General features: G+C 35.6%; 1 protein-coding gene across 5 annotated transcripts in view; it reads right to left on the reverse strand.

Moving 5' to 3' along the window:
* Positions 1-15,870, reverse strand: part of LOC113239948 (homeobox protein homothorax) — a 452,743-nt gene that overhangs the window by 196,904 nt on the left and 239,969 nt on the right. For 3 of the 5 annotated variants that reach the window (XM_026477123.1, XM_026477121.1, XM_026477118.1), the window contains exon 9: positions 5,796-5,894. In XM_026477123.1, the coding sequence (XP_026332908.1) occupies positions 5,796-5,894 (99 nt within the window). The remainder of the gene's footprint in view (positions 1-5,795; positions 5,895-15,870) is intronic. The other 2 variants (XM_026477122.1, XM_026477119.1) reach the window with 1 other exon arrangement.

Raw genomic sequence — 15,870 nt, forward strand, 5'->3', positions numbered from 1 at the left:
AAGTTATTAAGAAATAGGTACTAAAAGAAAAACTTAAATCTGGGCTACTAACGGTGAAACAAAAACCATTTTTGGTTTGACCGTACACCGCATTCACAATCGAGGCAAATTAATTAAAAATTACAAACGAAACTAATAAATAACAATACAAACAAAAGATTGTATTAAAACGAAATTGCTATTTCAAATACAAGTAAAATAACAATAAAGGAAAGTAAAATAGAAATATGTTTCTAGACTCACAATGTTCATAGTGCACCAATACGTCACACACGAAAGTATTTTGATTCGTTCTTAACTTTTTTTACAAATTCTTTTAGTTACTTTAAAAAATACTGTTTTAGGTTGTTGTTATGTTGATCAATTTCAATTTTGTTGATTCATAGGTTTCACATTCGCTACGGTTGACAGTCAACTGTGACCACGGGACCTGTGGAAAGCCCGAAACAATGGTTTGCTTAAAAAAAACAAACATACTCGATTTGGATCCGAGAAACAATTTCATTTCTCACATATAATAATAACAAATTGCCTGGTCGCAAACTAGGGAATTCCCTAATAAGTATTATAATAGCAATCTGTATACATTTACATTTAATTTGCTAATGTGTCTTAATATAAACATTCTGATCTTTATCGAAAGTGTCTAAAAGCTACGACTGGCTGTGCATTGGGCAGAAGATGCGCGAAAGTAGAATTAATGCAGTAGAAATAAGAGCTTTGAGAAGTATGGCTGGAGTGATTCTGATGGATAAATTACGGAACCGTGTGATAAGAGAGCGTTGCGGCGTGGAAGAAGGTGTAGTGACAAAAATAGAGAAAGGGGTGCTTAAACGGTTCGGACATGTAGAGAGAATGAATGAAACATATTCACAAACCGAGTGAGGCGTGAGCGGGCAAGTTGGTACGGGCCGATCAAGGCGTACTTACCATGACCAAATTGAGGCCATTGTAAAAAAGAGCCAGGTCAAACCCTTAACCAACGAGCGTGTATGAAAGCACTGATGCATGTTGATGAGGCGAAAGATGATGATGTATGATCTATATTGTACGTTGAAATCACAAACTGTCTTTATAAATACCTAATAAATGTCACGCCTTAAACAAGATAACTACTGCTCGTGTGAAACCCGGAGGTATACTCCTCTCCGGTCGTTGTATGCGACCTAATGAAGGCAGTTCAATTTACGCAGAGCATGACCCGCCGGTCATTGGACGGTAAAAAAAAACAACCAACAGATCACTAGTAATGCTAAAATGCATTTCTGCAACACAGCGGTCGCTTTGACTTCCACAAAGATTAAGATTACACTACATAAAAGAACATACCCTTAACTATCCATAACCCATTTGACATAAGAATCCGTTTGAAAAGAAACCGATTGGCTGTTACGACGTTCGAGATTCAAAACGGCGTTAACGAACAACGATTCCCGCTCTAATTTGCGGACATGGCGAGCGATCGATCTCATTGGATTTTTTGAAAAAGGAACCCGAAGGCACCTTATGAGCCGGGCACAAATTGAGCAATTTATTGCTTGCCTGCTCATACTCGCGTTCTATCATATGTCTGTTTCTTTCATCTAATTTCGAATCACAAACGAAATGGGAATATTAAAAATTAGTTCGTTATTCATGTTTAGGCGTAAGCCGCCGTGTAATTACATGAGGGTCCAACTTGACAAATGAGGTCGAAGACCGGGACGCTCGGAGACAAATCAATAAATTACGTAGACGAAATTAAATGTCAAGCACCCATAAGTAGACTAAGCTAGAAATTCGAGAAGTGGTAAAAATAATCTACTAGGTATACTTATAGGTTACTAAAGTTCAAATAGGTTCCGAAAAGAGATCAACAGAAGCCTTATAAGATAAAAATACGGCTAAGAATCAAATTCGTAAACTGTCTAACAAGATAATATTCTATTACGACCACGAGACACTTCGTACCTCATAACCAGTGTAATCATTAGACAAACATAATTTTATTACTAATTTGGGTAAAGAGCAGCGAAGCGGGCAACCCAGCGTACGCATTCCAACGCGTCGCCATGGCAACCGTCGCCGCGCCCACCCAAACAAATAACGACCTTATTTTTCACTAAGCAAGAATCTAATCACAAACGCACGTAAATTGAGTTATAACATTAAGATACCTCACAATCGTCAATATAGACTAATAACAATGAAACTGCGACCTTAACGTCACCATGTAAAGTGCCATTTCCCAGTCGCAAACGACTCAAGAATAGCGACATAAGGAATTGTTTTATCTCTTTCGCACGTCATAAAAGCGATATAGCTCGTGCTCGCTCGCGCCGAATCCTTTCTTATTGAGGACGGAATCGATATCTTTATGGCGTTCTCTTTCTGTTCCCAGTTTTTCTAATCCACGGTTAATCCGTCTTCGAGACAGAAGATAAAAATTGGAAATGTAACATGATAGAATAAATCCAGTACTCTTCGTATTTGATCTGCGAATATAGCGCTTAATAACTATTTCTCTATCTGTGTTGTTAATACCTTACTTTCTATTACTTTTAATTTGCCTCCTTTAACTCGAAAATGTTCTTGAATATATTTAACGGCTTGTATTAGAAGTAGTAAGTTAGTTCGCGTGTGTATCGTAATCAAAATGACCGTCAACCGAGCAACGGCCGGTAATTGATATAGTGTAATGGAAACGGGCAATGAAGCTGACGTGTTAAAACGAGATAGAGACGAATATGCCATATTCACACGGGTTAGCAAGAGACAGATAGAGTTCCCTATATAGACTCTATAACGCTGCAAGTGCATTCGTATGTCGTATGAATTGTAACAGTGTGAGTTTGTAATAAAGTTTAATTTAGGTTGTGAGTAGTTGAATGTAGTTTTGATGTTATGTATGGGCGGATAGATGGCGTTGTTGTATCGAATCCACTGTAACTATTTGACAAGTGAAGAACAAATATTTTATTTACGAATGGTTTCGGTAGTCGAGAAAGTTTCTTTGTTCTTTGTTCTATTAATAAAACAATATTAAATTGTTGATAATGCTGCCATGTCTTTTTTTTGTTTAGTACGATTTAATTTTGGAATTCAGCATTTATTATTATGTTGTAATTAGAGTTCTAAATTTAAATTTACGAATTTTAAAACGAAATTCTTAAGATGATGGTTGTCATCAATAGTTAGAATAAAAGTTAACGGGTCGTCAAAGTTGATGATCGTTCGGTATAAATGCAGCGATAGCGGACGATTAAAATGATTGATATTATTTTGGTAGTCGCCGGTAATTAGGTCCGTTGATTCAAGTGTCTTTAGCCGGGTGATTAATGTTTGTAAATGCTTAGTGCTCGCTCAATACATAGTTCAGTTGAAAATTTCAAGTGGTTAAAAATATTTATTTATGTTAACTCTTACTTTGTAATGATTTAGTTAACGATTAGGTAATTAATTCGTGTTTAATTTGATTTGTTGTTTATTAGAAAGAAAAGATCTTTAAAAGGAACTTAAGTTAATCATGTCGATTCAATCTTGTACAATTTGCGTCACATTTTTTCAAACAACAAAACTGCAAAACAAAAATTCTCATGTAATAGGTACATTTCAATATTTTCAAAATGTATTTTTTAAAGCTTCTGTCATCAGACAGATGTCGCTAGTGTAAATCACAACTGGGCTGACACCATAAATATTTCCGATGACAGCTAAATCGATTCCTGTAATGACCCAGCGTGACAGCTGTCAAAATGAGCCGTCTCTTACAAAGTATCAGCCGAATCACAGGTCTGTGGAGACCATTTTTATTTCTTTTAAGCTTTGGAAGCTTCAAGATACATATTATCGACATCTGATTTAAAAGTGCTTACTCAAATTAGGAAACAACTCACCCACTTTTTAAACTCAGAAACAAAAGTACCTAATTCATTCGTTATTTTATGATTAACGAGGATAGGTAGATACAAATACTTAAAGAAACCAATATTGTAAACTTTCTGTCTCTATCATGTGTTTACAGAATGGCTAATAATATATTGTCAATTAACTGGTGTATGTCAACATCAACTCTTTTATGTCTCCCACTGGTGAGCACGGGTCTCTTCTCCTGGCCAGTGAACCTCCTTCGACAAATACCTAAATTTTAAATTAAATTTCTCACATAAATTTCGAATATCTATGTCAAGCACGGATTGAAACCCACGTCTTTGCTTGTGAGGCGGGAGGTCAAACTATTAGGCTGCCATGGCTATTTTTATGTTCTAGTCTTTGAATTGAAAATTCAAAAATGTTTTCTCCAGCACGTATTAGCTACCTGATTTTGAATATCGAACAGCGCGCGCGCACTTGAGATGACAGCGCATCGATCACTCGTTATCAACACGATCTCTTGTCATCTCCATGAAGGTCGCAAAAAATAGCGCAGCAAGCCTTACCTTAGTCAAGGTTTGATAAAAATAATTTAAAAATTTTGTAAACACTTAACACAAAAGGAAGAAATTGTACACAGTAGCATCTGGGAAGGTTAACTCGACAGACTTTTGTTTCTTTATAAAATATATTAAAAAGTATTTCTTTTATATTCTCAAAAATTTTTTCAAAACTTTTTCTAAAATATCTTTATCAACGCAGACATTTATTTATTATACATATTTGCCTATTTCAATAACAGCGGAAATATAGTTCTCATTGACATTTGAAATTACCAACAGACAATAATGTTAAATAAGTTAAAATCAAATTGCTTCTTATTTATAATTAGGCAGCTATTTTCAAGGCTTACGACTTACATTTTGAATGTCAACGGAACCATTCCTTAAATCCCCCTCATAAACCGGATATTAAAATAGATTTTCTAGTAAAATAAACCCCATATGCTGGTAGAGACATACCAAAAATAAATCGATTAATTTTTAATACAGATTAACGACATATTTATCCAAGCGGAATTTAATATAGTCTAAAGGAAACGATAACACAAATTATAATCTAAATCTGTCTTTGTCATTTTTTGTTGCGTTTTTAATTGTCACGGTGATAATGGGCCTTCCTTTATGCTTTTATCTTTAAAAAGAAAAATTGAACGGAATTTTTATTGGAACAAAATACCTTTGTGGTTTTTGAAACTTCTCCTTATTCTATATTCAAATTTGAATTACGAATTTAAGTGCTTCCTACGTGTTTTTAATACGGTATTGAGAGTTGGACGTTTATGGAACGTTATCTACAAAGATATAAATTGTTTTATAACTACTGTAAAGTGTACGCGAGTGTAATGTTTAGTTATTTGTAAAATTTCAAGGCAAAGGCCTATATTCGGGAGGCCTCGACGTGCCTACGTCACGTGATGGATGGTCGGCAACTTCTCTCTGTGACGTCATCGCAGGTGTACGCACTTGTTTTTATGTAGCGCTACGCTGTACCTACAGGTGTGTTACGTTCTTTATTCTTTGATAAAAATAAAAATCGATATTTTGTTCGTAGATAAATCGTCTCAACGTTATAAAAACTAAAATTTAAAATTTGAATATGACTGTTTCAATCAGCCATAATTCAATATTTTAAATCGAATTGCATTCTTTTTTGAAATTCGAACATAATAATTTAAATATTTGGGGTTTTCGATTACAACTTATATTTGCAGTTCGTAAATAAAACACGCAGTAATAAAAATGTATAAGTAACTGATAAAATTAACTTTGTGCTGCCAATGTTTACATTGTAGTTCCCGAAACGTGCCCAAGAAATTAAATTGATTACGTAGTTTATTTTCGAACTGCAAATAAGGTTGTAAGTAATCAGAACGATCATACCTGGGTACTCACCAGGGCTGCCCAGAAACACGGAGGAGTAGACCCGCCGCGCAACGTCCGGCGGCGACGACCATTCGCGTCGCGACGGACACCATTTGCCTGGAAAAAATAATACATTTTTCAAATTAGAACACTGTCAAATTTTAAACGATTTGGAATAGTTTAGAGCACTAATAAGGGTTTTCGAATATCGAAAGCTGGGAAATATCTTTTTTTTTTAATTTGAAAGTCATCCCCTACAAACATTAGGCCTCTATTCCGGTAACTGTTAGAGGTATTTACAATTATTCGTATTGCGTGTTATAGAAAATGTGGATGGAAATATAAGGAAAGGTCGACCTCAGCGTGCAAAATCTCAACCAAATCGAGACTGATGCGAGCGAAGTCTCTACCTACCCCACTGGGCAATTGCAATTGTCCCCAGTTAACTAGTACTTTGATCAGCACATAACGATAAAGGAGGGCTCCAGCGACCCTCCTCATACGAGAAAAAGCCATTACAATTCCTACTAATGTACTATCGCGACACATGAGACAACGACATTCGATTCAACAAAAAACTCAAACATTAAGCTCTTCCCGCCTATCTAATGGATTCATCCTACTCTCCCAGGACCTCAACGTCATTACGCAAAAAAAAAACAGAAAAAAAGAAAAAAAACACTCGAAAAACACCTCCTGGGAGAACCAAGGTGTTGCCACCCTAAGTCTTTTCTTACCCCAGAGCGTAGGGCGGCAATATCATACACCATTAGCAATTTCCCTACTTTTTAACAGTGTCACACTGCATAAGCACCGTTATTGTCAGATTAGATAACACGACACGGTTGACCAGTTATAAAAAAAATGAGAATTAAAAATGCGAACAATTTATGGGGGACCTATACGATGCTCTTTTTTTAATTCTTTAATTGAATGATAATACAACTACATGTAAGTTGCATGCAGGCAACACTGCGGGGGTCGAATTTTGAATTCGTATTTTAAAAAGAATGCAAGCACCATAATTTTCTCTTGCGTTATGTTCCTTTTTGGAAATTCGTAATTCGAACAAAAGCGCGCGCGGCTCAATGGTGCATGCATGATTGATAGCGGAGCAATGACGTCGCGCGAGTCGGAATGAACGGTCGATTTTTCGAAAAATAAAAAAGTTCTTGACCTCTGTTGTCTTTTTGAATAGATAATTTCTCTGTTCCATGTTATCCTGGTTATCATTTCTAAACCTATCTTTATGGACAGAGAAATTAAATTTCCATTCATTTTAACCAGTGAACACTTTTTCAAAATCTTGTTGTCATGACTGTTTAATATATATAACCATTTTTTTAAAAAAAGAACAAAAATATACTAGGCATATAAATAAAATTATTATACAATTTTTCTAAGTAACATCGAGTACACAATTGAGTTTCTAAGTGTAATATCTGCAAAATCTTGACTTAACAAAATAATAGATGTTTATTAATGTCGCAGCAAAATCGAAAATGGAGAACAACAACCGTAAAGCAAAATTACGTCGTAGCGAGAAGCGAAAATTGCGTCATAACAGCGAGAAAGAAAAAAGTTTAGCACCATAAACAAATAGTAAAAAAATCTTGTAACCGAAAATTTGGGGCCACTCTAAATAAGAATTAAAGTAAAATTGGTGAGGTGTGACTCCCTTCGCGAGGGATATTACAGTGTATTCATAAGGCGAAAAATTGTAATAACCTGGCGAATTTTTTAGGGCGAGGTGTTATATTTATGGAAACGCGAGGGGGCGAGAGGAAATTGTCCAAATATGCCTCTTATATCCAACCGGTCGTGACGACACGTGTTATAATGTGCAAGGAAAGATGGGAGGTAATAGAGTTGCATGTTCTTTATCTTGCGAAGGTGGAGTGAAATAAATAACAAAACATCAGAGAGGTAAAACGGGCTCCAATTCGTTTCAACGGCGACAAAAAATGTAGTACGGATTTTTTTATTTACCTATATTACCAAGGTACGGGACGAACGAGTCGTGCGCCTGCTGATAAGCGACACGCCTATCCAAAACAGTTGCACCGCTCAGTGCTTTAAATCGCATAGATCTGAGGGGCAACGAACTGCGCTCGAGTCATAAGGTGCCACAGATGCCACCTTTAAAATTGTAACGCAGTAATGCACATATGCTGCTTGGCGGCAGAAATAAGCAAGGTGGCAGTACTTCCCTAGACGAATTCTTTCACAGCTCTACTGCTGCTAAATGTGCGTTTCACAAAAACCGTTCGACTCTATGAAGTCTACAAGTCCTTTGTTTCGTATACCTACTTGAAAGTAAGAATGTATAATACTAATTTGTGTGATTCACGCACTCTAATTACCTGTCTAAACTTTTATATAATAAGCTATAATTAAAAAACTAAAATAAAACGAGGAGGCTCACACCATCAAGCGAAACTTGAATAAACAAAAAAAAACTAACCATTTCCAACGTTACAATAGAAGTACATTTAAAAACAATAATTAACAATGGTTATCGAGTGAAAATAATTGTCGGTTGCGCTCAAAATAATCCCCCGGAGATCTAATTCGAATGAAGAACTATAATTAAGTAAAATCCGTTCCTTTTCAATGATAGAAATCAAGAATCGAGAAATCAAAACAGTTTTTCGAATACACCAATTGTTTTTAAATTTTCTGAATAAAACGGAACGCGGTAAAAAAAGAAATATGAATGTATAATTGCCGTGTTATTCGTGTTTTGCATTGTTTTAATAATGATAGTTGATTATATGGTAGAATGTTTGATACATTTATACCTATTGTACTTAATTGCCAACAAATGGGCATTTCTTTTCGTGTGAATTATGGTGTAAATGATGTTCGAAGGTACACTGCCGTATTGCGAAAAGGAACCGTTTTTCAGAGCTAACGCAAAATTTCTGTCAAAAGTAAAAATTACCCATACTGGAAGCATTAAAACAGTTTATAATTTTGTACAAAAGCCGCTGTTACGGAGAAAAAGTACCTTTGGCACGACCTGTTAAGTAATGTCAAAAACTAAATTATAGTCTGTCTTTTTTTAAGACGGAGTAAAATGACATACGTAAAGTTGCCAGTTTTCATAAAAGTTTAAATAGTTATGTAGTTGTTGTCGATATTTTTATCGATAGATTCTGAAAGAAGATAGAATTTTGCCAAAAATGACTGAATTGTAAATGTAACGACGTTCTAATTATTATTAATTGCGTTAATGATTTCTTTATTCTTATTTTGACAATTGACCTACTATGGTCGAAATTAATTTTTGTTCATATACATTTTAAGAAGAATGGCCGAATTTGATTATCTATATTGAAGTAAAATGAAAATCTTTGAAATGGGTCTCCTCTCTGTATTTTTCATAAACATAGTTCTAAATGTAGCGTATGTATGTTTGAACTTACAAAAATTGACAATTCAAATGAACTTGTGCTCTGTAATTGCATGAATAATGGGTCGAGGATGATTCAAATGAAATAAGTTCAGCAATTTATTCCATAAGTGTGACCAATATTTAACCGATAGTCGATAGAATATTTATCGACTGCAATCACTAGCTGCTCGTAAGCGGGCAACACTTTTGCACAATGAACTGTCATTTTACTCCGTCTTCAAAAAAGATAGACTTCAATAAAACTGCTTCCGTGGCCAAATTTTGTAGTAAAGGGATCTAACGTCATTACTTTGTTCTCTCAATAACTACGACTCTCATTTTTGCACAGCAAGCATTAATTTATGTTGCATACGGACTGATAACAATAGATTCCCGTATATCACGCTGATTTGGTTGCCACCACGTTGATTTGGTTGACGACCATACGCGGATTTGACTTGGTCACTAAATTACCGAAATGGAAATATATCTATAATAAAATAAACCAATGCTAGTTGCGCGTAACTAATGCTAGTAACGCGTAATTGCACTATCTCTAAAGATAGTAGACGAGATAACTTTTTTTTTATAATTTTAAGCCTATCTACACGCCTATCCATAACAGTTGCAAAGCCACTCTGAGCTTTAAATCGCAAAGATCTGATAGGCAGTGCCACTGCACCCGTCACCCTGAGACATAAGTTAACAAGTCCCGTGTGCCTGTAATGTCACCAGCATCCTTACCATTCAAAACCGGAACACAGTAATGCGGACACACCTCTTGGCGACAGAAATGTCTGTAGGAACTGTCAATAGGGATCGCCAGAAAGAGATTGCTATCTAGCAATAGCTTCCTGTTAACCGTATTTTATTTGTTTTTATATTTTGGTTATGCGTGTATTAAAGTGTATTTATATAGTATTGAATATTTAAGGCTTACGTAAGTCTACATGCGTCAAGTTTATAGTTTATTTACAGATTTAAAAGTACGTAAAGTTTTATACTGTCTCCATAAATGTTATCTATTTCATGACGTCATTCACTTATTCGAAACCATAAACGGAAGAGGTTTTAAAAACTTAAACGTCGCAGTGACAAATTACAGCAAATGGAACAAATAAAAATATACGACACTCATACAAGAACTAGCAACAAAAAAAAACGAAAAAGGGAAACGCCGACGAAACGGAGGCAATGCTAGAGAAAAATGGCGGGACTTTGTTCACACAGTTTTTACACTTTTTGAGTTTATTAATTCTTTGTTATTACTGATGGCTTTATTGCCAATGTTCAATAAATCAATAATTAAATAGGCAATGGAAGGCTCGCATAAAACACGTAAGTCTCTGCGGAGCAGAAAAATACACCGAGTGATTTACGATGAGAAGAGGGACCCTCGCCGCTGCCAAATGCTATCCTCCCAGGTGCTCCTTGCCTGATACACGCATATCGCCTATTGGTTAATTTATTTCATTTGCTGACGAGGTTTTCTCTCGCTTTTGGGTGACGATTAAAACCTTGATCTCGTGGGTGTCCTAAATAGCGTCTTTTTTTGTATAATGTCAACAAGTACCCATAACAATTGAAAATAACTACAAATGTTTTATAGAAGCAAACCGACCGCAATCCTGGTTTGCCACGCAGAGGTTCCAGGTTTGATTACGGTGGCGGGAGAAATATTTGTATGGTCTATATTTCGATATTATATATCGATTTATTTATCTCGTTATTTTGGGTGTAATTTGTGGTTGTGTGTGTCCATGGCATGTCATATAATATATTTAGCGCATTTTTTTTCTTGGATTTAGGCTTGGCTATAAGTCCTTTGAGCCATGTCTTCGTTTAATTATCGGGATCATTAATGAATATTTTCCATTGCAGTTCTAATACATTATGTTTTCACTTCCACTAAATAACATTATTGTCACCTTGAACAAAAACTTTGAATTGGTAATAAGTGGCATTTTCAGGATAAACTCTGGTTTAAAATAAGGAATATAGTTGTAACTTTCTTCGTTTTTTCTTCATATATTTAAAATAAAACAATCTTTGTAAAAACTGTACTTGTAACTTGAAAAGTCCGTCATTTTTCTATATTTATGCATGATACAGTATTTCCACAACGCGGGCTTTGAGTGTGTGCGTTAATAAACAAATGTTACGTAGTTATAATTGGTGTAATTATTTAGGACATTATTGATATTAAAGATGTACGGAAACTGAAACTTTTTAAAGGTAACCGGTGCCCCGGTACACATTCATACAAAAACTTCGTAGGTAGGTATCAGTGCCGGGGTCGGTCGGTATAAAGCAATTTCCCTAATGGTCGCTCTAACTGCGTCCGCCGCTTCGCCATCGATCGAAGAATGTCCTTTTTGCTCCACCTCCCTACTCCATCCTTTTAGCTGATAACCTTACTATTTCGACTGTATTTACCTTCAAATCTCTTTGGTATACGATATCGTTGCTTCTAGTAAATGAGATTTGAAACGAGATACCTGCGAGCGATGGTAGCCTGGTATTTAGTTCTAGTTGGAGACGCTTTTCTATTACAAGTTGACGTTTTCTGCTGGGTTTATCATGATCCTCACCTTCCAGTAGCAAGCCTGGAATGGAATGGAAGACAAGCGTGGAAGTATTTTATGATATTGAAGTTGTATGGATATTCCAAGGATTTGCATGAAGCAGACTTGTTCCCTGAACGCTATAACTTGGACCTTTGCAAGGCGAGAGTGAATAGATATTGTTTAGATATGCGTGCTCGAGCGTAGATTTCATCGTCACCTTCCATCAGGTGAGATGGAAGTCCAATGCTGACATTACTTCCCTGGACGAATTCTTAAACACGTACCATGCTAGATTTTACTAGGTTAAAACCGGGATAGATGCCGCAGTGGGATAGGTGCCTCGTTTTCAAAAAACCTAAGTTCCCCAAATCGCAACAAAGAATAATTAGTTTAAATAAGGAGTATAGACACCATTTATCAAGGTCCCGGCAGGGCTTCATGTGGAATAGACGCGTTTGGCTTGTGCATACGTTTATCTCCGCGACGAACACGATAAACGGTTCAAAATTTCAGACGCAAGTATTTACTGTCGCATAATTTTGTAAGTTATAATAAATTCCGTTTTATTTTTATTATAACTATACACTGGTTCATTAACTGCGCACCTAGGTGTCAATAATCGCTCTTTTTTATATAGCTTAGTTATATAATAAAAGGACATCTATCCATATCGAACAGGATAGACGCCTCCATTTTTCGCGCCAACGCGAAGTTTAAAAGTAAGTAAAAGTAACCAAAAAGACAAATTATTCATAGTTCAAACTGCGAACATTTTTGTATAGAATGTTTTGATAGCTACAAAAATACGAAGTGAAGTAGGTAGTAACTTTAAATACGCTTATATTTACTATTAAAGATGTAATAAGTAGATAAAAGATTACAAATAAAACATTTTATTATGAATTTTACTATTTCATTCTAAAGGGCATCTATCCTTCTTGGTATTTTCATTGTGTGGCGTCTATCCATAAAGGTAGGCATCTATTCTCAAAAAAATAGGTTTGCAAAAAGTCAATTTCTTCAAAATCAGTAAATGTTAGATCAATAAAATCAAGTATTAATGTAATGTAAAAGATTACACTAGTTATATCCATAGGAATTGTTAATGGTAAACTAATAATGTTTAAATTAGGAGGCCCTTTCAAAAAGTGCGGCATCTATCCCGGTTTTACCCTACAGAACGTCAAACAAAACAAGTGCATAACCATTATCTAAACGACAGTAACTATTAACTTGTAAACTATAAGAAAAACATTAGTTTGTTATAATTGTAACAATAATACAAAGATCGAACAGTTAGAAAAATTTCTTCAGTTGGATTCGAACCAACGTCTTCCAGCAAACTGTGTCAGATGCTACATCAACTAAGCCACGGAGCGAACTAGCGGAACTTACGAATTTTTCTAGGTGCTTGTCGCAGTATTTTGTTGATGATTTTAACGACTTTTTTGCCGTAACGCCATCTATGAGAAGGACTCGATTATCGAAGGATTTTTTCTAAGTGTTCCGACACGTTCTTTGTATTAATAATTATAACAAACCAGTGGAGTGTGAAGTAATCTCACAAAAATAATTACATGTCAAACAATCGTGACATCCAATAACTTAAAAATTGTAAGAAAAACTGTTAACAGATCCAATCCTATCGTGTAGTTAGCATTATAATTATAACGCGTGTTCCAAGTAAGCTTTAAACAAATTATTTTGACGATCTCCGTGGCCTAACAGTTTACACTGCGTTCGATTCCCGGTAGCACCAATCTGAGAAAAGAACTTTTCTAAATTGGTTCTAATCTGAGTGTCCTGGTCCGAAATAATGAGCGTGATTCCCAGGTCTGTGCAATAAGCGCCATCTAGTTGATTTGTTTGTTATCACTAGAAATTAGTGTAGCTTTGATAAGTTGCAGTTTGTCAATATAAAACAAATTATTTACAAAATAGCTTTTTGGAAAGACTCACCGCGACATCTGGTGTATATAGGTACTAAATACTCTCCTACGCCGTCAATTATTGGTTCTTAGTTTTACTAATGTAGTTTATACGGATAATTAATACCTTACTAACACGATATGGTTATTTGTCCGAAATAAACTGTGAATTGAATACAGTTTCCCAAAAAAAAAACCCGCCTGTTACGTCACCTCCAGGTTATCGACCCGTGACGTCACATGATCGATGACAGCGACTGTCAAGGCCGCGTCTGACAGCTGTCAGCTGTCAGCGAGGAACAGCCACGCGTAATGGATAACGGCTGATAGTATCGATTGGTTTTATTCGCAGGTCATTGGGATAGTTCATGTCTGATATAATTTTGCATGAGAAGATTTTTGGAAGGCTTGCCTCTTGTATAGGAAGTCCTGGGATCAGTTCTTGCTACACTGGGAAGGAAAACATCACTATGAAACATAATCTACATGAAGCTGGCGTGTTAAACCTAAAACTGCTCTTTATTACAACCAAGTGGTTCAAGGTAGATTTATAACTAAACAAGTCCGGGTTCTATTCTCAGCCGTAGCTTGCACCATGAGTATTTATTTTTTATATAAAAAATAAGTGCGCATTTGACCTCCATCTCACCTGATGGAAAGTGACGATGAGGTCGAGGATGTAGCATGCACACCTAAATAATGCCTGTTCACTCTCGCCTTGAAAATAGAGTATGTTTTGAAAACAATGGCTGAAAAAACCATTGAGATTCGAACTCGGTCCTTCCGCAGCGAAAGCTGATGCTCTCTCAGCTAGGCAATAACCGCCCTTCATTCAGTTCAATTAATCACAACTACGTTATATCATCACAAAAATCGTCTCATTTTAACGTCCCAACATCCAAGGTATGCTCATTATCGAACAAACAAGCAACTATGAAGATATGCCCATTATCGATCCTGAGACCTCGTAGCAGACACCCCGCCCGAAACGCAAACACACCTAAAAATATATCGACCTCCAATGATATATACTACACCCATCTAAAGTTGGCCGTCTACTCCGGAACGACGACCTTTCCGCCAACATTCCAATATGAAATATATAACCATATCTTTAAGATTTACTTTCGATTGACACTTGTGTCTTATGACGTTTTTCTGTCAAATTCCAAGAATTGTGAAACAAGGGATAATAGATTTTATTGCGAAAGGAAGAAGGTTGTAGGGCGGCGCCCGCCCTAGCTAGGGCGGCGATTAAGGCTTCGATGTTTAGTTATGGCTGTTATTGTAAATGGTGTTAGAAATTACTGGTTAAAAGATGGGCGAATGTTTTTAAATGTCTGTGTTAATGTTTTAGACACTTATGTCCTACAGTGGACATTTATCGACTGATGACGAGTCTGTATAATAATAAAGTGTTAACAAAAAATAATGCCAGACAACCATATTAAAGAACTTTAAGTAAAATTGATTATAGGTTAGTAACATGGAATTCTCTAGTTTGTGTTCCCTAAACTGGTCTACCCGGGAATAGAACCAAGGACCTGCTCATCGAGCGCCGATTGTTAAATTATGGCTTAAATGTAAAGCTTACAATGATGCATACAAACAGAGGGCTTTCTGGAAGTTGTTTCATAATTATTTTTATATAGGTAACCATTAATTTATAACTACTAGTTGTTTTATTGTTAAATATAGAAAATCTCTTTTTAAGCTGTAATCAATCTCTGTTGCGCTCTGTTTCAAAGTCTGTTTAAAAAGAAATTCGCCCAAAAATATGCCTAAACTACAGGTATATATTTACGTAGTTTAGGCATCGCAATTACACATACGGTTCTAATGTTAAAATGCTTTACTATGAAGAACGTATAAATGCATATTTTAATACTACAATAGCTTTATTTACACTTGTTTTACTTGTATTCGATTAAGTTATATTGAAATAAATGTATCTTCATCTATATTGTGCAAATCGCTAGGCCAATGAGATCATCGAAATTAAATTTAAATAAACATTTAAGAAAGTATCTTGACGCCTCAGACCTGAACCTATTAACAAAAGTTCGTTATTTACTAATAAAGTTGGATATTAAGTTCTTAATATCGAACCTTGCGCCGCTCACTTGACATTATAGTATTCAACCACTAAGCTATCGAGATTACTTACGAAGCAGAAACTTATATTAAGACTGCATTGAATA

This window comes from Hyposmocoma kahamanoa, unplaced genomic scaffold, assembly GCF_003589595.1.
Source record: "Hyposmocoma kahamanoa isolate Upper Pololo Valley unplaced genomic scaffold, ASM358959v1 117, whole genome shotgun sequence".
NCBI classification, from domain to species: Eukaryota; Metazoa; Arthropoda; class Insecta; order Lepidoptera; family Cosmopterigidae; genus Hyposmocoma; species Hyposmocoma kahamanoa.